The sequence below is a fragment of the Canis aureus genome, chromosome 18 (assembly GCF_053574225.1).
Source record: "Canis aureus isolate CA01 chromosome 18, VMU_Caureus_v.1.0, whole genome shotgun sequence".
NCBI classification, from domain to species: Eukaryota; Metazoa; Chordata; class Mammalia; order Carnivora; family Canidae; genus Canis; species Canis aureus.
In genome coordinates this window covers 24139031-24164756 of record NC_135628.1, presented here as the reverse complement: position 1 = coordinate 24164756, position 25726 = coordinate 24139031, and the positions used below count along the sequence as shown (strand labels likewise).

At 38.1% G+C, this 25726-nt stretch overlaps 1 protein-coding gene across 4 annotated transcripts; it reads left to right on the top strand.

Moving 5' to 3' along the window:
- Window positions 1–3464: 3464 nt before the first annotated feature.
- NUP42 (nucleoporin 42) lies at window positions 3465–25428 on the top strand. 4 transcript variants are annotated; one of them, XM_077856549.1, is made up of 7 exons: window positions 3465–3681; window positions 5874–6102; window positions 8071–8165; window positions 13492–13568; window positions 14325–14411; window positions 16890–16974; window positions 24553–25428. In XM_077856549.1, the coding sequence occupies exons 1-7, from the start codon at window positions 3570–3572 to the stop codon at window positions 25125–25127; spliced, it is 1260 nt and encodes a 419-aa protein (XP_077712675.1). In that variant the 5' UTR covers window positions 3465–3569; the 3' UTR covers window positions 25128–25428. The 4 variants fall into 4 exon arrangements, with proteins under 4 accessions (XP_077712675.1, XP_077712677.1, XP_077712678.1 ...); XM_077856551.1 differs by lacking the exon at window positions 3465–3681 and adding an exon at window positions 3828–3984; XM_077856552.1 differs by lacking the exon at window positions 3465–3681 and adding an exon at window positions 3991–4258.
- The last annotated feature ends 298 nt before the right edge of the window (window positions 25429–25726 follow it).

Genomic DNA, 25726 nt, shown 5'->3' with positions numbered 1-25726 from the left:
AATCCATTCGAACATGGCACCAAACTCAATCCCAATAATTTGATAGTATGAAAAGACATTTTCAGGTTGCATCATTCAACATGAGATTCTAACTGCATCACATAGAGATTTTCAGTCTACCTTTCTATGGTAGGTACCTGGTGGCTCTTAATTTCTGAGGCTTTTCAGCCTTCTCTAGGGATATCAGTGTGTACCTTTTAGGAATTTGACCTTACTTCGCTCTTTTAAGTCATTACTGTTCCTCCATGTGCAATTCAGTCCTCAGAAAATGTGGTTTGAGATTGTGGTTATCTCCTGGTATAATCAAAGATCTTGTTTCCTCTCTTACTTTGAGAGGATTCTCAAGAGGAAAGGGAGGCAGAAATATATTTACTTTGCCATCTTAAAATTAGAAGTTTACTTCCTGTGACCCCACTCCTGATTTTCACCTACCCCTCCCCCAACTGATCACTACTGAACTCTGCATTCCTCAGCCCTAGATTCCCGTTGTCTCCCATTGCCTCATGCAGCACTCCACCTAGATTATTTCAGTTAAGATCTGGTGTTGCCTACCCCTCCACTTCCACACAGCACCATGCTCACTCTCATTTAAACTTCAGCCACCACTGAAATTATTTTAGGTCTTTGATCCCAGCAGGGTCCTTCGATATATTGGTGTTTGCATAAGACAAGAAGTCAGTGGCCACAATTAAAAATTGGCTAATACAAGGGAACTGCTCAAAATAAGTATAAACAGTAGGAGCCAAAGGGCACCTGGGTGGCTCAGTGGTTGAGTGACTGCCTTCGGCTCAGGTCATGTTACTGGGGTCCTGGGGTCAAGTCCCACATTGGGCTCCCCACAGGGAGCTTCTCCATCTGCCTGTCTCTGCCTCTCTCTCATGAATAAATAAATCTTTTTAAAAATCTTTAGAAAAAAACAGTAGGGGCCAAGTTTCTCACTATCCAAGGAGGAAGTTACAAATACAGGAGGAAAATAAAATCCTGCAATCTTGGGCTCGAACTGGCGGTTATCAGTGTAAACTCATAGTTTCTAATACATATAGATACAGAAATCTGTACAGATGTATATGTCTGTCTATAGTATATATTTCCTAGCAATGCCCATGAAAGGGTTTGGGAGCAAAGACCTCACAATGAGAAAACCTAAAGCTCAGATCTTGGCCTCTACGTATCATTGAAAGACCCAGCATTCCTTGGAGAAATGGCTGATTCCAGGACTGGACCAGGGAAAGGTGTAAGGTGAGCCTGGAGCATCTTCTGGGCCAAGGAGTAGAGAGTGCTCAAAGAATCATGGGATGCGTCTGAACACAAAGAAGCTTACAGGTCTCTCACTGGCAAAATTGAAGAGGATTTGAACTTCAAGATAATGACAGTAATAGATTATAACCCACGGAAATCAAGCCATACTGATAGGAATAAATTAGTGAACCAAAAAGCTTGAAGAGGAATGGCATTTTTATACTTTCAAAGTATCTCTTCACAAAGTCCTTATTAATAACAAAGACGAAGAGTCATTGCAGTAGCCCAGCAGACACCACCTTAACCAGGTTATCGAAGTGAACACCTCAGGTGATGGGACAACTTGAAACTGTGCACAACCTGAGAGGTGCAATGTGAAGACCATGGCATCATTTCTGAGGTAATCCTGCCAAAGATGTTTAATCTGAATCCAGTCACAAGAAAATATCAAATAAATCTGCATTGAAGAACTTCTACAAAATAGCTGTGATCTTTTTTTTTTTAAGATTTTATTTGTTTATTCATAGACACACACAGAGGCAGAGACACAGGGAGAGGGAGAAGCAGGCTCCATGCAGGGAGCCCGACATGGGACTTGATCCCGGGTCTCCAGGATCACACCCCAGGCTGCAGGCGGTGCCAAACCGCTGCAACACCAGGGCTGCCCAGCTGTGATCTTTAATAGTGTTAATGTCTTGAGTGTCATGGAAAGACTGAGGAAATGTTCCAGAATGAAGGAGACTAAAGAAAGAAATATGAGTAAGGCTAAATAAAAGTATGAGTAAGGCAACAATAAGTCTAAACTGGATCCTTTTTATAAAGACACTGGGACATTTGGCAAAGCAAGCCAATCCAAGGATCAGATAGTAGTAATGTATCAATACAAACGTCCTGATTTTGGTGATTGTACTGTGGTTACGTAGGAAATAAAAGTATTTGGGTGATGGAGCATCATGTCTGCATTATAGTCTCTTATACTGCATTTGTAAATGTTCAGTAAGTTTCAAAGTAAGCGAATTTTTTTTTTTAATTTCTTAAGTAAGTTCTACACCCAGCGTGGATCCTGAACTCACCACCCTGAGATCAAGAGTTGCATGCTCTACTGCCTGAGCCAGCCAGGTGCCCCACATGGCTGTTTTCGTTTTTTAATAAACTAGGTCAGGGCACCTTGGTTGGCTCAGTCAGAAGGGCATGCAACTGGATCTCAGGATGGGGAGTTCCAGCCCCACCTGGGGCTTAGAGATTACTTAAATAAGAACTTTACATTTTAGCAGTTATTCCCAGTGCTCCTGTGGATTCCAGTGTATCCAAAATCCGAAGATGTGAGCAAGAACAATGACCAATCATCCTAAACCAGCAGGAACAAACCTGTGATCCACCAAAGTCCTATTTGTTGCCTCTGGGAAACCACAGAGACCGCGAACCAGAAGAACCCGTAGGGTGTCTCACCGTACAAAGAAAAAAAAAAAAAGACAACGAAGACTTGTGGGCATGAGCTTAGGTAAAATGATAAGCTCAAAGCAAAGCTGAGCTGTGGGTGAAGGCATCAACCTCGGATCTGGACTGAGAAGTGGAGGTAGGACCGTGTTTCCTCGGAAATTACCAATTGAAGAAAAATAAGGAATGCTCCCTTCAGGAACGCCGCCTGATCGGAAGCTCTGCACCTGGGCACAAGTCGAAGCTGCTTCCCGGTGTCCAAGTGACTTCGTTCCTCCGGCCGAGAGTGAGAATGTTTCATTCTCTTTGATACAATTTCAAACAGCAGCGCGCAGCTGACCCTTAAAGAACTGGCTTTCCAAGAGCGTAAGAATTGCAGTGTTCATCCAAAGGTGGGGCTGTGAGGATACTTTTCAGTTGCAGTCTGCCCTTAAAGGAAACAGTTTTCCGTTTGCCCTCTAACCGGTGTTTCCTGTTTCCCGCCTGATGAGTGGCTGCGCAGATCTCTGCTTGCTCAACGGTGCAAACGAAATACACAACTCGGGTCTCTCAAGCCACAGCTATCCCTCCCCTCCAGGTCCCCGCTGAAGACCGCAGTTCCCTTAACTCGCTTCCCTATCACCTCGCACCCTCAAGCCGCCCTCGAAATCCGCAGCCACGCTAACTCTCGGAGCATTCAGCTTTCCCAAGCTCGACCCGAGGGCAGGGGCCGCCCCGCTCTTCTCAAACCCTATTGGGCAAAATCCACGCCTCTCATCCCGGGGCCGGGCAAGAGAGACGAAAGGGCGCGAGAAGATGACGTCACGGCAGCGGGGAGGGACCTTCGGTTGCTTCGGGCTCTCCGTCCGCTCAGGGTGCTGACAGAAGACCGTTCCGTGGGCGACGCCGTCGCAATGACCATTTGTCAGTTCTTCCTTCAAGGCCGGTGCCGCTTTGGAGACCGGTGCTGGAACGAACATCCCGGCGCCGGGGGTGCGGGCGGAGGACGGCAGCAACAGCCCTCAGGTGACGTTCTCCTCCATCCGCCGCCGCTAGCGGAGCGGGGGAAGGCCTGGCGCCAGGGCCGTCGGGCGGAGAACGGGCGTCCGGCGTGGGGCCCGCTCGGCGCAGCGCGGCGGCGGCGCAGCAGTCGAGTGACGCTGACGTGCCCGCGTCGTCCGGCCTTCGGCCCCGCCCCCCGGGCCCGGCGCAGGCTCTCCCCGGCGCCGCTACCCGCTGTGTGGGCGTCCCGCTGATTTCTGCCGTGGGGACGAAGACAGAGTCTTGGCCTTTGGTACTAATGCGAAACCATGAGTTTCTAAGTTGGAAGTACGTGTCGTAACTGCCTTGTCTGTGGGTGGTAAAGGTCCGGAGAACTGGTCTAGGTCGACCCAGACGCCGCCTCGCTTTACCTAAACCCCACCTTCTGGGTGCTTGTTGTTTTTTTCTTCACCCTTGACACTCTAAGTATAATTTTTACGAAACTTTTCCCGAGAGAGAGAGGCTCGCAGCTGGGGGCCAAAGTCTGGATTCTTGGCTTTGGGGAAGTCGCAGACTCCTTTGAACGTGTGATGTCAGCTACAAAGCTCTTGCTCTGGCGAATGTACGTGCTCGTAACATTGAAGGTAAAATCGGAAGAGTGTGTTGCCCCAGTTAAGAACTCTGGGCTGTGAGGGAAGGGGGTGTCGGAGGACCGTGTGGACCCACCTGCTGGGTCTGAGTCATCGTCAGAGGTTTTGGAGTATTTAAGCCAGTTGTGCATGATGCGGAAGGATTGTGCTCAAGGAGAGGAGGAACCAGAAATGAAACCAACACAAGGTTTTATTTGTTTGTTTGTTTGTTTATACAAAGTTTTAAAGGTCAGATGAACAGTCAGGTTTTTCTTTGTTTAGGATCGAAGCTTAAGTCCTTAAAGTTGTCACAAGATGCTGACCCCACTCTCTTCCCTTCCCTCTTTCAGGATTGTCCATCTGACCCATAATCTATGTTGCAGTGTGATTTCACCTCCGATGCCTCTTCTTGAAAGACAGTCGTTTTTGCATCACCCACACTTCACCTCGTGAAATATTCCAAAGCAAATTTTTTTTTTTCTTTTTTTAGGATTTGGGGTCTGATCATTGTACGTGTATTTCCTGGGAAGGGGCTGCTTAATACTTGGCACTCTATAGAGACTCACTCTAGACGTAGTAATTAGAAAATAAATATTGAATGGGATTGATGGATGAAGAAAGCATAGATAAAACTCATCAAGTAAACAGTATTTATCTCCCAGAAACGAATGTTCTATAATTAATCAGTGAAGGCCAAAAGCTATGAATTTCTTCAAAGGATTTGGAACTTAAGAAAAATAAAATACCATTGACCCTCACACGAGAGATCTGTTTTCTTGTTAGGTAGTTGTAGAGTTGGGAGATGAACTTTCATGAAGGAGTATATCTCCCATCATTCTAGTTCTTAATATAATCTAATGGAGTGTCTCCTAATTTAGTCAGAAACAAGGCAAATTATCTTGGCCCCAACTAGGGAGTGATGAGTAAATGAGGTAGTTTAAGTGATAAGATTTTTTTAAATAGAGAGGAGAGAGTCCTGTTGGCTCATTGTGATAATTATGAAATATTAGAATCTGCTCATAATAGAAGAACTGAGTGCATTTTATTCATGTGTAAATTACAATCTCTCTATGAAAGATAGGTGGGTAGGTGTTTTCCCTGAGAGAAGATTGAATCAACTAGATTTAAGCATCTATTCAAGGACAGAGGGTGGAATCTAATTTTTTATGTCCAGCAACTCTTTAATACATTGTCCATTTTTCAGCCTTTACTGCTATATAGGGCCTAGTGGGAAAGCAAAGAATGGTAAAGACAGCTTTTTATCCTGAAGGAGCTTATGACTTAGGTTACATCCTAAACCCACTATCAAGCAGTTGTTTACTTAATAAACTTATATCACTGAACTTAGTAATATATCATTATTTTTCGATGGGTTTACAGTCCTCTCAATCTTGTTAAACAAAAAATACCATTAGACCATTACTTGATTTGCTGGTTACAAGTAACTATATAAATCAAAAATGAAGAGTTTTGTGATTTAAAATGAGTGGAAGTATGGTGCTTGTTGAATCTTTGCATCATGTCTGCACATAATAAGACAATATAATGAAAATTTTTGAGACTTAAAAGAGAAGTTGCCAATAAAATTATTTTATCGTTTATTTTCAGGTAGTAACAGACGTGGATGGAATACCACCAGCCAAAGATATTCCAGCGTTATTCAGCCATCCAGCTTCTCCAAATCAACACCATGGGGGGGCAGCAGAGATCAAGAAAAGCCATCTTTTGGTTCCTTCGATTCTGGAGCTTCAACTAGCAGGAACAGGGGGTTTGGATTGTCCCAGAACCCATTTGCTTCATCCAGTTCTGATGGGCAGAAAGATGAAAAGAAACTTCTGTAAGTGAAAGTCTTTAGAAAAAATTACTACCCATTTGCTCTTTTTTCAAAAATACCTACAATATTTTCTTTAAGAAAAGTAATACATTATTAAAAAATCAGAATAAGCAAAGACAAGAAAAAGTACCCATGATCCTATCACTCAGAGAGAACCATTGTTTTGCATATGTCATAGTACACTTCATTTCACTTAAAAATAGGTCACCCTTCCAAACCAGCACATTGACTTCTCAGGGCTAATTATGCTTTTTCCATTTTTCTATTGATAACACTATCAATATTTTTTTAAACACTATCAACATTGATAACACTATCAACACTGTGCATATCTTTTAAGGTAGTTCTGCTTAAGTTTGTTGTAATAATTAGTTCTTTACAAAATATAGGTAATTTAAAGCAATTTGTACTCTTGGTGATCACTTATAATATCTGGTATTTTTCATCCTAAAACTTCAACTACTTTCTTGAAAAAAGTTTCATTTGATTTCCTTCATTACTGTGGCACAGATTCCTTATCCTTTTTTAGATTTTATTTTATTATTTATTCATGAGAGAGACAGAGACACAGGCAGAGGGAGAAGCAGGCTCCATGCAGGGAGCCCAAGGCGGGACTCACGCCCTGGGCCAAAGGCAGGCACCAAACCGCTGAGCCACCCAGGGATCCTCCCTCCTTATCATTTTTAATAATGGTAGAATGTATGACTGGTGCCAAAATAGTCCCTGGCTCTCTCTCTGTAACTGTTGCCTTGGCTCCTGGGACAGAACTTAAATGTAGTCTAGTCTTTTATTTCCCTTAATAAATTAGAATGAATGGTAAACATTTTGAGCCATGTACCATATACAGTTGATTTTTTTGTAAAGGTCAAAGAGCAAACAAAGCCCTCCTTCCTATATTCAGTGTTCTAAAAATCCTGATTTTAATCCAGTACCTCTGTGGTAACTATCGTTTTATTAATTGTAGCATTCTGGATGGGGGAGGGGAACATTTAATTTAGAGTCAGATCTAACCACAGCTTTGCCAATAAATTAGCTCTATGGACATGGGTCTGTTTTCCCCTTTTCCAAAAGTGAGAATTGGACAAAATGATCTCTAAAGTCCTACGCACTTTAAAAATTTTATGGTTCTCTATTTTATGGTGCTTTCTGTCTTTTTCCAGTTAAATTATCATTGATGTTTATGGTAATGAACAAAGAAAGATTGGAGTTAGTATTGTATATTTTATAATATTATAGTTCTTTAAAATATGTATAGTTTAATAGTTCTCACTGACTAAATGTTAATGGTTTAGTTTACTGGAAAACTGAAACTATGAACTCTTTTGATATTATAATATTTAAAATCATGAAATAGAGTTCTTATTCCATAAATTCTGCTTTAAAGAATACTCTTCAGAAAATACAGTGGAAAAATCTAGAGGCATCTTGGTGGCTCAGTCGGTTAAGCATCCAACCCTTGATTTTATCTCAGGTCATGAGCTCAGGGTCAGAGATTGAGCCCTGTGTCAGGGAGGAGTCTGCTGCACCCTCTGCCCTCCCCCACCCTTGCATGTGTACTCTTTCTCTCTCTCTCTCTCTCTTCTCCCTCCCTCCCTCCCTCCCTCCCTCCCTCCTCTCTCTCTCTCTCTCTCTCTCTCTCTCTCTCTCTCTCGATAAAAATAAATAAAATCTTTTAATAAAAAGGGGTGGGGGAGGCACCTGGGTGGCTTCGCCCAGGGTACTGAGACCAAGCCCCACAGGCTACCTCCCTGCTCAGTGGGGAGTCAGCTCCTCCCTCTCCCACTGCCCCTCCTTTTTTGTGCTTTCTCTCTCACTCTTTCTCAGATAAACTTTTTAAAAAATAATTTTTAAAAAACTAAAATTACATACTTACTACAATTTAAAATTTTAGTCATTGAAGATTGTAAACGATACAAAACGATTTTAACAAGCAGATAAAAAAGATCCTTTGCTCTTTTTTTTTTCCCCCAGGGAAGGAATTATAAAAGATATGGAAATTTGGGAATCATCAGGGCAGTGGATGTTTTCTGTTTATTCACCAATGAAAAAGAAACCTAATATTTCAGGTAATTGAGAAATTTTGTGTTTTTAAAATACACTTAACAACTCTTATTTTCTAAAACCAAGATCGTGCCAAAAAAACTAACCACAAACTTAGCCACTGTTAGGAGAGTTTGGACATTGTTTAAAGTATCCCAGTATTCTGGCAGAACTTCATAATTCAGAAACAGAGATTAGAAGATACAATTCTTTTAAGATACCTGGTTCTCATGAAAAAATACTGAAATCAGTACCCACCACAATTCCCATTCGGTAAGCGCCCAAAGAATCTCTGCTTTCTGGGTTCCCTGTAGGTACAACTTCAGAACCTCTTAGCTACCTGGAGTGAATAGAAGATTCACATCCTACTTGCCATTAAGGCCTCGGCTACCTGATTCTGTTTTCCCTTTCTTTATATTTTCTTCCAAAGATAGTTATTTTTCATAAAGCATGTTGAGACCTATCCTAGAGATAATGTGTGAAGATAAAGAGATTTAGCTGGGCTACAGAGATAGCATTTCTTTAGAATGCTCTTTTCCCTTCCCGTTTTCTTTGGTCCTTAGTCCCTAAGCCCCTTCTGAACTGAAACCTGAAGTGCCACACGTTTCTAATCCCACTTCAGGTGGTCCTGGGCCTCTGCCCTATTGAGTAAACAGCAGGTACCTAACAAATGAGAGCCCTTGCAGTCCCTCAGAACTTTGGGATCCCTGCTCTCTCTCAGCTCTACCTATTCATTCCCTGTGAGCAGTAATGTCACACCAGTCATTATTTATTCACTCAGTTCAAGAAAATACAGAATTTTTGTGTCAGGCCCTTTTCTAAGATCTAAGGATATAGTGATGAGCAAGACAGACAAGGTCCCTCCCTTACAAAACTTATGTTCTTCAGAGAGGGAGAGGGATCCCTGGGTGGCAGAGCGGTTTGGCGCCTGCCTTTGGCCCAGGGCGCGATCCTGGAGACCCAGGATCGAATCCCGCGTTGGGCTCCCGGTGCATGGAGCCTGCTTCTCCCTCTGCCTGTGTCTCTGCCTCTCTCTCTCTCTCTCTCTCTCTCTCTCTGTGACTATCATAAATAAATAAAAATTTAAAAAAAAATTGAGAGAAGGAGAAAATAAATAATACAAATAAATAATTTTCAGTAACGTTTTCCTTTTTTTTTTTAAGATTTATTTATTTATTTGAGAGAGAGTCTGCATAAGCTGGAGGAGGGGCAGAGGAAGAGGATGAGGGGAACAGGCTCCCTGCTGAGTGGGGACCCCAAAGTAGGGCTTGATCCCACAACCTGTGAGATCATGACCTAAGCTGAAACCAAGATTTGGATGCTTAACCAACTGAACTTCCCAGGCTCCTCTAAAAAATAATGTTTTTAGTATTTGAATGTTCCATATAATATTTGGGACATACTTCTACTAAAAAGTTATTTGTTGTATATCTGAAATTCAAATTTCACTGGGCATCCTGTATTATTATTTGCTCAACCTGGCAACCCTATCCTTGAGACCCTTTTAAAAACTATACAAATTCATATTTTCATAATAGTACTAAGACATTATAAATGTCACTCTGATGACATTTGCACTGTTTGTGCAAAGGCATTCATGAGTAAAACTTGTGTTTTAGCATGAATCAAGGCAGAGGCAACACACTGTACTAGCAGACTAGAATAGTCAATACAAAAATTTTTTTAAGTTTTATTTAAATAATCTCTACAGCCAATATGGGGTTCAAACTCATAACCCCAAATCAAGAGTCACATGCTCTTCTGGATCACGCCAGCCAGGCACTCCAATAAAAAAAAATTTTTAATGCATTTTCACTTAAAATTTTTGATGAAGAGGTAAAAATACTTGTTTTATTAATTTTGACTCTTGAGTGCATACCTTTTTAATCTTTGTGACAAAATGGGAAGGACACAGGATTGCCTGGGTGGCTCAGTGGTTGAGTGTCTGCCTTCAGCTCAGGACATGATCCTGGAGTCCCAGGATCAAGCCCCACATGGGGCTCCCTGCAGGGAGCCTGCTTCTCCCTTTGCCTATGTCTCTGTCTCTCTGTCTCTCATGAATAAATAAATAAAATCTTTTTTTTTTTTTTAAATAAATAAAATCTTTAAAAAAAAATGAGAAGTGCACATAAAGTGCTTCTGCCACAAACTCACATATGATGGTTATTTTTAGAGAAGACACTGAAGTTATATGGATTGTAAACTGAACTAGCCACTTTTTTCATATTTTTTTACTTGAAAGGTACTTGGCAACATTTTTTTTTTAAACTAATGAAGTGAGTCTATCACTTCAAAGAAAACAACTGACTATTGCCAGTGACAAAATTTGAACTTTCTAGTGAAAATTAGATAGAAAACTGTTTTCTGCCACTGTAAGCTTAATGACTTCTTAATATTTTTAAAGTCTCTTCTGATGAGATGGATAGTGATATTAACAAATATGAGTTTTTTATGTTGTAAGATGGCACATGTCAGCTTTTAGAAGTTCTAGGTGACTCAATGGACCAGTATTTTCCAAATGACCAGTGTATGATATTGTAAAATTATGCATGGTTGAAAATCCATTCTAAGTGCAAGATAAACCACTGGATTTAATATAATAGTGCAGAAAGTTAATTAGTATGGTTCAAGTTTGCATTCTAGCTAATTTTTAAGGAATTACAACCTGTCAAGTTTTGGGGTAGTGTCAGAGAAGAATATCGACAATTATCTGAAAAAGCTATTAAAGTCTTCTATTTCTAGCTACTTATCTATGTTAGAACAGATTGTCTTCATATATTTTAACCAGGCAATATATTGCAACAGATTGAATGTAGAAGCAGATTTAATCCAGCAATCTTCTCTTAAAGTCAAGTGTTAAAAAATTTACAGTCCCTCAGTCAGCAAAAAGCCAGTGACCCACTGAAAGTTCAGAAGAGGGTCAAGATTTTTAGCAATAAAATATTTTTAAATAAAGGTATGTTTAAAAATACTACGAACATAAGACATTGCTATTCATCTTACTAAATGTTTATTTTTTGCTTTAAAAATAGGCTATTTATGTTGATATGTAATTGGTTTCTTTTTTTAAGATATATTTATTTATTAGAGTACATGCAGGGGGAAGGGCAGAGGGAGAGGGAGAGAGAGAATTTCAAGTAGACTACAAGCTGAGCACGGAGCCCGACATGGAGCTCGATCCCACAACCCTGAGCTCACAAGCTGGGCTGAAACCAAGAGTTGGATGTTCAACTGACTATACCACCAAGGCACCCCTGGTTTCTTATTTTTATGTGAATTAATACATATGGTCTATATTTCTTCTTTTTCATTTTAAATATGGCAAATATTGATGTATATAACCTATGTAAACAAAAGTTCTTTGGGACTGTTTAATGATTTTTAAGAATATAGATGGGTCTTGGGCCAAAAAAAGTTGGAGAACTACTGTCCTTAGATACCAATTTCCTATGCATCTAAAATGATACTGCTTTTGTACCACCCTTGAGAGAATTGAGAACATAGTCACATAATTTTCCATGTCCTGTGATTTCAGATGAGGAACAACTGGAAGAAGGAGAAAGTAACTAGAGGGATATTATTCCTTTAGTTAGAGTGGTTTTCCATTCTTAGGAAGCTATTAAAGTTGAGTCCTAAGTGAAAAGAAGGTGTCACTTTTGGGAATATTTGGGTAAAACATTCCTGGCAATAGGAATAGCTAATGCATAGGCCCTTGTAGGAATAAGGTTGGCAAGTTTGAGGATTAGTGAGGCCTGAAACCCTGGAGGAGAGTGAACAAGGGAAAGAGTCCTAGACGTAAAGCCATGGAGTTAGCCAGGAGCCAGGTCATGTTGGACCTAATTGTACTGAGCAGCCATGTGGAGCTGTAAGCAGGAGAAGGATATGATCTGATTAGAAAAAACTCACTCAGGCTGTTGTATGAAAAGAAACGGTCTGTAGGGAGTGGTAGGGCCTAAGAAGCAAAATAGAGACAAGGAGATGAGTTAGGAGACAAATGCTGGTGACTGACAGGGTTATAGTTACTAGCAGAGGAGACAGAATTGGTCAAATCCGTGTTCTGTTTTAGAGTTAGAACCGGCAGGATGCTGACTAATTAGATGTGAGGAAAGAGAAATGTTGGAGGATTCCTAGGTTTTTTGGCCTGAACGGTTAATCAAGATGGTATAAAGACAAAGTGTTGAGGAATCCAAAGTTCTAATTTGAAAGTTTAGTCTTTTTCTTTACACCCCACTGGGGTGTAGATGTCCATAGAGTTAATGATATCTGGGTTACAAGTAATTCTCTGTAGAAAATATCCTGAACATTGTTTTTCCTTTCTTAAAAAGTTTTTCTAATTATAAATTTACAGCTGTTACTATAGAAAACTTGAAAAACACAGAAATATGTAAATAAAACAAAGATCACCTGATCACAGAGGAAACAATGATAACATTTTAGAGTTATTTCTTTCAAAAATAAGTATAATCATATTTTCTGTATATATATATATAAAATACATATAATTAGGATCATAATCTAGTTTTGTATTATACTTTGTTGTTTTCAGTTTGTCTCTACTACTAAAAATGCTAGAATGAACATTTTCATACATTAAACTCTTTGTTTATACGTCTATATTTCTGGAGGTTAAATCTAGAAATTTTATTAAGGACAGAAAGTATGAACATATTTTAGGCATCTGACGCTTAATGACAATTTTCCTCCAGAAAAGTACCTTTTTGATTCCTTAACGACAGTTTAGGAGAGTATCCATTTTACCACACCCTTCATAACGATAAATACCATCCATTTTTAATTTTTGCCATTAAGTAAAGCATTTTATCTCCATTTTTAGTTGATTTTTAAATTCACCTTTTTTATTTGATTTATTTGCTGTCTCTTTGAATTTTTTTGAGTTGGATGTTTATTATCTTTGCCCATATTAACTTATTTTTCTTATTGATTGTAAGTACTATTTATACATTGACATTAGCTCTTCTCCTGTCATATATGTTGCAGTTACAGTTTTCTCAGTTTACCATTTGTCTTTTAATTTTGGTTATTACAGTTTCTGGCATACAGAATATTTATTAAACAAGAAGCTTGAATGTATATGTAGTCAACTCTTTTTCTTTGTCATTCCTTCCACTCCATTTATCTTTAGAAAATTTCCCCCTTTGAAGATCAAATATCCAACCATATTTTATTCTAATTTTATACTTTATTAAACATTAGAATATAGGCTTTGACATTTTTCTTTATGATAATGAAAATTTTCTTATGATCAACATCATATTTTGTCTAGCACTTCTAGCTTTACTATTAAAAGTATTGACATTTATTTTAAAGATTCCAATTGATTCCTCACTTCAGGTTTTACAGACATTTCACCAGAGGAGTTGAGGCTTGAATACCATAACTTCTTAACCAGCAATAACTTACAGAGTTATGTAAGTTTGTTTCCTATTCATCTACCTTGATACCAGATTAGCTGTTAATTACTGTCTTCTCTGTTTGTAGTGGCTTGCTTGTATGTTGGCAGAGTGGATGAGGTCTATAATTTTTCTCAAGACAAGGCTATTTTTATTTTCTAAATTAATTTCTTTGAAATTGGTTGGTTATCTAAAATGGTAATAATATATTTTGACTATACAAGTAGGAATGTCATATTTTTATTACAAATTATCCAGCAATCAGTCCTAGAAGTCAGACTCTTTCATTTCATCATTTGATATTTATGGAACATCTCTTAGGTGCCGACAGACACCATGATGAATTCTAGAAAAACAAAGTGAAATAGGACACAATCTGTTTGTACAGATTAACATTCTCACATATCAGATGTCAAAAAATAAAAAAGTTGGGCTTGAATAAGTTTGGTGCTTAAAGGAAATAACATCAACTGTATTTTTGTGTTTTCTACAGTCATGATCAAGCATTTCAACTAGTATACATGTTTGCCTCCCATCCAGATAAAACTCTCTGTGCTTTCACATACTTGAGGTTCTGAACCAGGTGACACAAGGAGTTGGAGAACAGGGAGGGAACTACAGCTGGAACATCTTGGACAAATTATGTATAAGTTATGGGCCATAAAAATGTTTCATCAGCTTTTTGTGATTTGAGCAAATAAAGACATAAAGTTGGAGAAACAAACTTCTAAACACTCAATATTGACTCGTTATTTTTCTGTCTTCTCTCTTCAGCTGAATTCCCTCCAACAGTTAGTAAATCAATGGAGAAACAGAATAAATGAACTGAAAAGTCTGAATACATCAGCTAATATAGCTTTGGTGAGTATTGAAGAATTTTCTGTGGGAAGTATCTTATCTATTGCTTTTTTTTGCAGAGAATTTCACTTTGGATTTGGAAAGCAAGGCTAAAATTCTCTGTCAAGAATTATGATACACACATTCTCAAGACTATCATCATTTAAAGTCACAGCCCTAGAATTGCTTTCTCTCTGTTCCTTAGTCAGAAAAGCTCAGATAACTTTGCTTTCCTAAAATGATTTTTAGGGTAAAGTTTTTTACTTTAGTGGTCTAGTTTTGAAAATATCACATAAATTCAAGAATACCAGATTATCAACATTTACAAAGAAATTGCTATGAAAAATGATCTGAATATAAGTTTAGACTAATGTATACTTTTATGACTGGAAAACACTCACCATATGTTCCCTGACTTATACAGAAATACTTTTAGTAGATATATACCTACCTGTTTCCAAAGATATTATCTCTGACTGTATTATCTCTGTCAATAAAATTATGATGTTTCTATTCCCATAAAAATTTCTTAAGAACCTTATTTTGAAATAAGATAAATTTACAGTTTCCCAGGCGATTTATGTTTCTACTTTCTGAAAAGGCTATGAGAGTTGTAGCTGCCTAACTTAGTAAATGACTGGGTGACCGTTCCAGCATTCCACGCCTTAAGTATGTACTTTCTAGACAGACTCTTGGGAAAGCTAATTTCTTCACCATTTAGTTGTTATAATGCCATTTAAATTTAGTAGGACTTCTTGGAAGTATTCTCTCCCCATGTGAGAGGTGGCCCACCATCCCTACTGCTAATGTAGAAGGGGTAACTGAGTCCAAAGAACTGCAGAACTTCCCTTGGGGTTAGAAGTTCTTTGCTCTTTGCCAGCTTTCTAGGGGACCCTCCATAGGTGAGGATCTTATCTTAGTCCACCTACAGTGAGTTTAGCATATATCAATAGTTCATTCTTTGTTCTTTTAATTCAGTGTTTGTGTATAATATGTTTATCTATATACCCATCAATGAATATTACACTGAAGGAGAGAAAACTAAAGAAAAACCTCATCAGGGTGCCTGGGTAGCTCAGTCAGTTAAGCATCCGACTCTTGATTTCGGCCTAAGTCCTGATCTCAGGAGCCCTGAGTTTGAGAAGCAACTCTACCCTCAATGCAGAGTCGGCTTCAAATTCTCTCTTTCTCCCTCCTGCTTAGTCTCTTTCTCTCTCTCCAATAAATAAATTTTTAAAATCTTTAGGAAAAAAAAGAAAATAATCCTCATCTATAGTGACAGAAAAGGATGAGTGGTTCCCTATGCCCAGGGATTTGGAGAGTTTTGACTGAAAAAGAACACAAGGGAGTTTTTAGGGGGTGATAGAAGTATTTTAAATCTTGATTGTGGCGGTGGCTATAAGTTTGTCAAAACTCATCAAAATTTATATGTATATGTTTTAAATAATATATATATATAAATTTTACATGGATGCATTTTATTGCATATAAACTATGCCTCAATGAAATTGATTTTTGAAAAATGCTTTTAAGGTTTCCAAATGAGAGAAATCATATTTGTTTTGAGTTGATTAGGAAAAGATTCTTGGAGATAAGGAGTAAAGGAAAAGTTCCTTGAAAGGGAGATTAGGATTTCAGTATGCAGAGATGAAAAACATTTCTAGAGTAGAAAATAGCAAAAACAGAAAGTATTCTCAGGAAATAGGAAATGTTTAATTTTAATAGTAAGCTTTTAATAATGTAATTGTGAATCAGCTTCAGTTCAAGTATTAGACTAAGCAGAGTGGGTAGTCTCTAAAGGCCCTTTACCTGAATTCTAGATTTCTTGGTAATCAACCTATAGACATTGAAATGTATTACAGTGGGCAGCCTGAGTGGCTCAGCGGTCTAGCGCCACCTTCAGCCCAGAGCATGATCCTGGAGACCCAGGATCAAGTCCCGTGTCAGGTTCCCTGCATGGAGTCTGCTTCTCCCTCTGCCTGTGTCTCTGCCTCTCTATCTCTCTCTGTGTGTATCTCATGAATAAATAAATAAAATCTTGAATGAATGAATGAATGAATGAATGAATGAATGAATGAATGAAAGAAAAGAAAAGAGAGAGAGAGAGAAAGAAAAGAAAAAAGAAAAGAAAAGAAAAGAAGAGAGAGAGAGAAAGAAAAGAAGTTACAAAAATATTTTTTCTGATTTTAATATATACTCATTGAAGAAATTTAGAAAATATTTTAGAAGCATAAATAAAATCACCCATAATTCATCAGCCAGTTGCTCTTACTTCATTGAGATTTGTCCATTTTTTTCTATGCATATTCATATTGTGAGCACTTTTCTATGTTAAACATATTTTTAAGTGTTCATTTTTATTTTTTTTCATTTTTAAAATTGAATTTGGCTGTAAAGTGTATAGAAAAGGTAACTGAAAAAAAAAAAAGAAAAAGAAAAGGTAACTGAGAACTACTCATCAATTACTTTATTATTTGCCCACTTTTTTTTTTTTTTTGATAGCTCTCAGATCTAAAGGATGGAATAAATCAAGCAGCACCTGCATTTGGATTCAGCAGTACACAAGCAGTAACATTTGGATCACCAGGTAAATGATAAAGTAATGCAAGATTCATTAATTTTAGAAACATAGGATTTTTAAGTTTTAGATCATAAACATAAAGTATGAAGGTTGAATAAAATTATATTTTATTTTATAATTTTATTTATTTTTAAAATTTAAATTCATTTAATTAACATACAGTGTTTTATTAGTTTCAGAAGTAGAGTTCAGTGATTCATAAGTCTTTGTATAACATCCAGTACTCATAACATCACATGCCCTCCTTAGTTACCCCATCCTTGCTTCCCCTCTAGCAGCGTTCAGTTTGTTTCCTATGATTAAGAGTCTCTTATGATTTGTCTCCCTCTCTGATTTTGTCTTGTTTTATTTTTCCCTCTCTCCTCCTATGATCCTCTGTTTGGTTTCTTAAATCCCACATATGAGTGAGATCATGTAATTGTCTTTCTCTGATTGACTAATTTCACCTTCTAGTTCCATCCATGTTGTTGCAAATGGCAAGATTTCAGTATTCCATTGTGTGTATATATATACCACATCTTCTATCTATTTATCTATTCGTGGATGGGCTCTCTCCATAGTTTGGCTATTGTGGACATTGCTGCTATAAACATTGGGGTGCAGGTGCCCCTTCAGATCACTGCATTTATATCTTTGGGGTAAATACCTAGTAGCACAATTGCTGGGTTGTAGAGTAGCTCTGTTTTCAATTTTTTGAGGAACTTCCATACTGTTTTCCAGAGTGGCTGTACCAGTTTGCATTCCCCACCAACATTGTAAGAGGGTTCCTCTTCTCTGCATCCTGGCCAACATCTGTCATTTTCTGACTTGTTCATTTTAGCCATTCTGACTGGTGTGAGGTGGTATCTCATTGTGGTTTTGATTTGTATTTCTCTGATGCTGAGTGATGTTTAGCATTTTTCATGTGTCTGTTGGCCATTTGTGTGTCTTTTTTGGAGAAATGTCTTTTCATGTCTTCTGCCCATTTCTTGATTGGATTATTTGTTCTTTGGGTGCTAAATTTGGAAAGCTCTTTATAGATCTTGGATACTAACCCTTTATCTGATAAGATGTATGCAAATATCTTCTCTCATTCTCTCAGTTGTGTTTTGGTTTTGTCAACTATTTATTTCCTTTGCTGTGCAAACTTTTTTAACCTTTTTTTTTTTTTTTTTAATTTTACTTATTTATTCATGAAAGATACAGAGAGAGGGGCAGAGACATAGGCAGAGGGAGAAGCAGGCTACCCGGACCCACAGGGAGCCTGTTATGGGATTCGACCCCAGGCCCCTAGGATCACCACCTGAGCCAAAGTCAAATGCTCAACCACTGAGCCACCCAGGTGCCCTGCAAAACTTTTTTTTATCTTAGTGAAGTCCCAATAGTTCATTTCTGCCTTTGATTCTCTTGCCTTTGGAGACTTGTCTAGCAAGAAGTTGTTGTGGCCGAGGTCAAAGAGGTTGGATTTTGATGGATTCCTAGGACTTTGATGAATTCCTATATCACATTTAATCTTTAATCCCTTTTTATTTTATTTTTGTGTATGACTTATGAAAGTGGTCCAGTTTTTTTCTTCTCCATGTGGCTGTCCAAGTTTCCCAACACCATTTGTTGAAGAGACTGTCTTTTTTTCCATTGGAAATTCCTTTCTGCTTTGTCAAAGATTAGTTGACCATAGATTTGAGTGTCCATTTCTTAGTTTTCTCTCTTCTATTCCATTGATCTATGTATCTGTTTCTGTGTGCCAGTACCGTACTGTCTTGATGATTACAGTGTTGTAATAGAGCTTGAAGTCCAGGATATGATGTCACCAGCTTTGGTTTTCTTTTCCAACATTCCTTCAGGGTCTTTTCTAGTTCCATACACATTTTAGGATTATTTGTTCTAGCTCTGTGAAGAAAAGTTATGGTATTTTAATAGGGATTGCATTGAAGGTATAGATTGCTCTAGGAAGCATAAACATTATAACAATATTTGTTCTTCCAATCCGTGAGTATGGAACATTTTTCCATTTCTTTGTGTCTTCCTCAATTTCTTTCATGATTGTCCTACAGTTTTCTGAGTACAGATCTTTTGCCTCCTTGGTTAGTTCTTTTCCTAGGTATCTCATGGGTTTTGGTGCAATTATAAATGGAATCAGCTCCTTGATTTCTCTTTCTTCTGTCTCATTGTTAGTGTGTAGAGATGCAACTTATTTCTGTGCATTGATTTTATATCCTGCCACTTTGCTGAATTCCTGTATGAGTTCTAGCAATTTTAGGGTGGATCTTTTGGGCTTTCCACATAGACTTTCAAGTCATTTGTGAAGAGTGAGAATTTGACTACTTCTTTGCCTATTCAGATGCCTTTTATTTCTTTTTGTTGTCTGATTGCTGAGGCTAGGATTTCTGTTACAATGTTGAACAACAGGGTCATAGTGGACATCCCTGCCATGTTCCTAACCTTAGGGGAAAAGTTCTCAGTTTTTCCCCATCAAGAATGATATTTGCTGTGGGCTTTTCATATATGGGTTTTATGATATTGAAGTATGTTCCCTCTATCCCTACAGTGTATGATAAATCCCACTTGGTCGTGGTGAATAATCCCTTTAATGTACTGTTGGATCCTATTGGCTTGTATCTTGGTGAGAATTTTTGTATCCATGTTCATCAGGAATATTGGTCTGTAATTCACCTTTTTGGTGGAGTGTTTGTCTGGTTTTGGTATCAAGGTAATGCTGGCCTTATAGAAAGAGTTTGGAAGTTTTCCTTCCATTTCTATTTTTTGAAACAGCTTCAGAAGAATAAGTATTAATTCTTCTTTAAATGTTTGTTTAAATTCCCCTGGGAAGCCATCTGGAACTAGACTCTTGTTGGGAGATTTTTTATTACTGCTTCAATTTCCTTGCTGGTTATGGCTCTGTTCAGGTTTTCTATTTCGTCTTGTTTCGGTTTTGGTAGTTTATGTGTTTCTAGTAATATATTCATTTCTTCCAGATTGCCAGATTTTTGGCATATAGTTGCTCATATAATATGTTCTTATAATTGTATTTCTTTGATGTTGGTTGTGATCTCTCCTCTTTCGCTCATGATTTTATCTATTTGGCTCTTCTCTCTCACTTTTTCTTTCTCTCTCTCTCTCTCTCTCTCTTTTTTTTTTTTTTTTTTGATAAATCTGGCCAGAGGCTTATCGATCTTACTCTTTCAAAGAACTAGATTCCAGTTTCATTGATCTGTTCTACTGTTCTTTTGGTTTCTGTTTCATTGATTTCTGCTTCAGGATTTATTAATTCTCTTCTTTAGGCTTTATTTGCTGTTCTTTTTCCAGCTCACTTAGGTGTAAGATTAGGTTGTATATTTGAGACCTTTCTTGTTTCTTGAGAAGGCTTGTATTGCCATGTACTTCCCTTTTAGGACCACCTTTTCTGCATCCCAAAGGCTTTGAGCAGTTGTGTTTTCATTTTCATTTGTTTCCATGAATTTTGTTAATTCTTCTTTAATTTCCTGGTTGACTCATTCATTCTTTAGTAGAATGCTCTTTAACTTCCATGTATTTGAGTTCTTTCCAAATTTCCTCTTTTGATTGATTTCCAGTTTTAAAGTATTGTGGTCTGAAAATATGTAGGGAATGATCTCAGTCTTTTGGTATCAGTTGAGACCTAATTTGTGACCCATGATGTGATCTGTTCTGGAGAATGTTCCATGTGCACTTGAGAAGAATGTGTATTCTGTTGCTTTAGGATAAAATGCTCTGAATATATCTGCAAAGTCCATCTGGTCCAGTGTGTCATTCAAAGCCCTTGTTTCTGTGTTGATCTTCTGCTTAGGTGATCTGTCCATTTCTGTAAGTGGGGCGTTAAAGTCCTCTACTATTATTACATTATTGTCAATGTGTTTCTTTAATTTTGTTATTAATTGGTTTATATGTAAATGGGTACTCCCCTGTTACAGTCATAAATATTTACAATTTTTAAATCATCTTGTTGGATAGACCCTTAATTATGGGATAGTGTCCTTCCTCATCTCTTATTACAGTCTTCAGTTTATATTCTAATTTGTCTGAAATAAGGATTGCTTCCTCAGTTTTCTTTTGATTTCCATTAGAATAATAAATGGTTTTCCACCCCCTCACTCTCAATCTCAAGGTGTCATTAGGTCTAAAATGAGCCTCTTACAGAAAGCATATGGATGGGTCTTGCTTTTTAACCAGTCTGATACCCTGTGTCTTCTAATTGGGGCATTTAGCCCATTTACATTCAGAGTAACTATTGAAAAATATGAATTTAATGTCATTATGTTACCTATAAAGTCACTGCTTCTATATATTGTCTCTTTACCTTTCTGGTCTTTGTTATTTTGGGGCTCTCTCTTTGCTTAAAAGATCCCCTTTAATATTTTTTGCAGGACTAGTTTAGGAATCACATATTATTTTATTTCTGTTTGTTCTGGAAGCTCTTTATCTCTCCTCCTATTCTGAATGACAGCCTTGCTGGATAAAATATTCTCAGCTGCATACTTTTCCCATTTAGCACCCTGAATATATCATGCCAGTCCTTTCTGGCCTGCCAGGTAGATAGGTCTGTGGATAGGTCTGCTGCCAGTCTAATGTTTCTACCTTTATAGGTTAAGGACTTTTTGTCCCTAGTTGTTTTCAGGATTTGCTCTTTGTCTTTGAAATTTGCAGGTTTCACTATTAAATTTCAAGGTAATTGACCCATTTTTATTGATTTTTAAGGGAGGGTTCTCTGTGCCTCCTGAATTTGAATGCCTGTTTCCTTCCTGCAGATTAGGGAAGTTCTCAGCTATAATTTGCTCCAGTTTACCTTCTGACCTTCCCTCTCTCTTTCTTCTTCTGGGATCCCAATTATTTTAATACTGTTTTGCTTTATAATATCACTTATCCCTCATATTCTCCCCTCATGATCCGGTAGTTGTCTCTTTTTCTCAGCTTCTTTATTCTCCATCACTTTGTTTTCAATATCAGTAATTCTCTCCTCTGCCTCATTTATCATAGCAATTAGAGTCTCCATTTTTTAACACATCTCATTTTTTTTTTATTTCAACTGGGTAAAATTTTAGTTCTTTTATTTCTCCAGAAAGGGATTCTCTAGTGTCATCTGTGCCTTTTTCAAGCCCAGCTAGTATCTTTATAATCATTATTCTGAACTCTAGTTCTGATGTCTTACTTATTATATCCATACCGATTAAGTTCCTGGCAGTCAGTACTGCCTTTTGTCTCTTTTTTGAGGTTTTTCTGTCTTGTCATTCTGTCCATAGAGTAGATGAATAAGAGAACAAAATGCTAAAATAGCAACGACCCCAGAGAAGTATACACAAATCAGAAGAGACCTGAAACCGAAAAGAAAATTTTAAAAAAAGAGAAAATATATAATCAAACAACTGAACATAATAGAGTAATACAATATATCGAGTGTATTTTAGTCTCTTTGTTAGAAAACTAGATCCCAAAATTGTAAAGAAAGAAAAACATATATGTAAAAAAATTAAATACAATGAAAGAAGACGTTGTAACTGTAAAAATGAAAATTAAAAAAGACTTTAAGAGTTGATGGAATAAGAAATTGGAAAAGGAAAAAGAAAAAAATTAGACTGAAAAATCATGAGAAAATACCATGAATTCTATATACTGTTTTCCCCTAGAGCTGGAGTTTCTCAGTTCTGTGTGATCCGTAAACTTGGTCTTAGCCAGATATTCTTGGTGAAATTCTGGGTTAGGGGCCTGTTGCATTGATTCTCAGATTTCTTTGCCCTGGGCAGAACTGCACAGCCCTTGCCTGGGGGCCAGCCTACCTAATCTGCTCCAGATTGTTCTATGGGGCTTTTGTTCCATGAAGTCTGTCCACACTGCTTTAGAAGATGAGAATGAAAATGACAGCCTCCCAATCTCTAATCTTGACCGGAAAGCTCAGGGCCCCACTCCTCAGTATACCCTCAGGAAAAAGCAATCAATCAGTCACTCCCATCTCCCTGGTCTCTGTCACACTCTGTGCTCACCCAGCCTGTGACTGAGCATTTTTTGCTCAGGCACACAACTGTTTTGAGTCTCCAAACCCTGTTGACTCCTGCAGTGCACATACCCACTGCACCTCCCTGTGAGGAGGAAGGAAAGTCTCACTACAGGTCTGCCCCTTGCTAGGCTCTTGCTGCAAGAGGAGTCACTTGAACATGCCATGGTTGGTTCTTAGTTTATGGCAACACTGAGCAGAAAGCCCACTCCTGAGCTCGCTGTTTGCAGCCAGCTTCCCTACTCCAGTGCTTGGGAACTCTGCCCCACTCAGGCACCCCTGTGCCTGTATCTTCCTGTGACCCTGGGGATCCTGACCACACTACCCCAACTTAGGATTCTGTCCCACTTCACCACCTGAGTGCCTTTCAGACGGGGACATCCTTCACCATGGCGGACTTCTAAAAGTTCCGATTTTGCGATCCCCAGCTATATTGCAAAATTGATAAAGCTGGCTTTCTGGTGGCTGGCTTACAGAGGCTCCCTCCTCCCGCAGTTTATCTTCCGATATAGTGCCTTGGATTTACTTCTCCGCACCTCCTACCTTGCAGAAAGTGGTTGCTTTTTTATTTGTAGAATTGCAACAGTTCTTTTCTCCAGTTGAGTTCACAGGTGTTCAGATGATTTGATAGCTATCTCGCTGAATTCCTGAGACCAGACAAAACTAGGTCTCCTACTCCTCTGCCATCTTCCTCCCTCTCCTTAAGTGGCATTTTAAATCATCCTTGCAGATTCTACTACCTTCCATAATGTAGCTTCAAAGAATTTGGCTCATCAGTCATCTGTGAAATAGGGGTCAGATGGCATGATTTTTGAAAGACCCCATGGCTCAGGCTTTCAAAGTATATTTTGAAAATGGTTTTTCAAAAGTTTATAGCTACATGGCTACTATGTAGCAGCACCACTGAGGACCTCCTTTTCACTGAGTATAACAGCATAGTTTTGTCTCAAGTGACAATATGTCACTTTTTTTTCTTTTTAGTTTAAAAGAAAAATTGTTTAAGATACAGGGGTAAAAATAGTGGTTCTCAGAGACCAATAAAAAGGCAAATTAGGACTGAGGAGTTTGTACTGTCATAAAAAGTATGAAAATAAAAGTGGCAACTCAGGAAGTATTTTAGCCGAAAACTAAAGATGTCAGTTATTAGAGTAGGATTTCATCAGATTCATCTTAGTTGAAAGCTAGAAGGGCCTCGAGAATCACTCTATTTGTGTATACAGGAGGAAACTGACATGAAGTGACTACATTTGCTTAAAAGAATATAACTAAGGAAAGAGTCAACTTCTTTGATAATTGACATAGCTGATTTATATGGGGTTGAGGCAGAAAGTGAAAGTCCACCTCCTAATCCCAGAGGTTTCTGAAAGCTATCTCCATCCAGTGAGGATAATCAAATGAGATCAGTATGCAGAAAGAACAACAGGTTTAGTAGATTTGTCCTAGCTTCTTATTTTCACTTTTCCTTCCATTCAGTAAGCTTCTCACATGTAAACATGGCAGAAATAAGAAAAAACTGAGGGGTGGTTAATATGGCTACATTTTCTGACTATTGTAGCTTATTTTTTTCCTTTTCCTTTTTTTTTTTTTTTTTTTTTTTGTAGGTTTTCCAGGAAATAGCAGCAGTACTAGTGCTCAGAATTTTAGTTTTAAACCAAGCTCTGGGTTTTCCTCTGCCTCTTCTGGAAGTCCTTCTTTATTTGGGAATACTCCAGCATTTGGAGCTGCATCCTCTGCCAGTTCTGCCATCACTACTTCTGTTCCAACGTTTGGATTTGGGAAATCTTCAGTCACATCTGCTGCTTCGTTTTCTTTTAAAAGTCCTGCAGCATCTGGTTTTGGGTCACCTGGATTTTCAGGATTTCCAGCTTCCATGGCAACAGGCTCTGTTGGAGCTCCAGGGGCCCCAGCCTTTGGAAGTGGCAGTTCTGTGGCTAATTTTGGTAATCTAGGCTCACATTCTCACACTGCTTTTTCCAAGTCATCCAACGACACCTTTGGAAATAGTAGCATATCCACCTCTCTCCCAACCTCAAATGGCAGCACCATAACAGATAATGTATTATTCACACCGAAGGATCAACTAACAACAGAAGAACTAGATCAATTTCAATCCAAGAAATTTACTCTGGGAAAAATTCCTTTAAAGCCACCACCTATGGAACTTCTAAATATTTGAAAGGACGATTCTAAATACAGAAAAGAACAGCTCTTAAAATTGTCTTGAGTGGTTTGTATAAAATTGCTTTGAGTGGTTCAAATATATACGTATATATGTATACGTATATATGTATACGTACATATACTTACACGGGATATAAACTTTCAATAATAACTTTAGGGGATTTGAAATTCAATTATTTTTTTCTAAGTAAAGTATATGAAATACTCAGCAAGAAGTTTTTTTTTTTTACTTTAATTATGAATGGAACTGAAAAAAACTGTCATTGTGCACTGAATAAAGTGCTATTTTCATTCTATCTCACTTTACTGTCTTTTAAAGGTTTGCCTCTATTTTTTTTTTTTAAGGAATCATTTCGGGTTGTTTGGGTGGCTCAGTCAGTTAATCATCTGCCTTAGGCTCAGATCATGATCCCAGGACCTACATTGAGCTCCTTACTCAGCAGAGAGCCTGCTTTTCCCTCTCCGTCTGCCTGCTGTTCCCCCTGTTTGTGTTCTCTCTTTCTGGAAATAAATAAATAAAAATCTTTAACAAAAAAAAAAAAAAAATCATTTCTAAAGCCATTAAGGGGAGAAATGCTTAAGTATTTATTTAGC

Bases quoted from the DNA above. Each gene is read 5' to 3' on its own strand.
- NUP42 (XM_077856549.1), top strand. From the start codon at position 3,570: ATGACCATTTGTCAGTTCTTCCTTCAAGGCCGGTGCCGCTTTGGAGAC. The intron at 8,166-13,491 runs GTAATTGAGAAA...TCCTCACTTCAG, and splicing joins AAAGAAACCTAATATTTCAG to GTTTTACAGACATTTCACCA. The intron at 13,569-14,324 runs GTAAGTTTGTTT...TTCTCTCTTCAG, and splicing joins GCAATAACTTACAGAGTTAT to CTGAATTCCCTCCAACAGTT.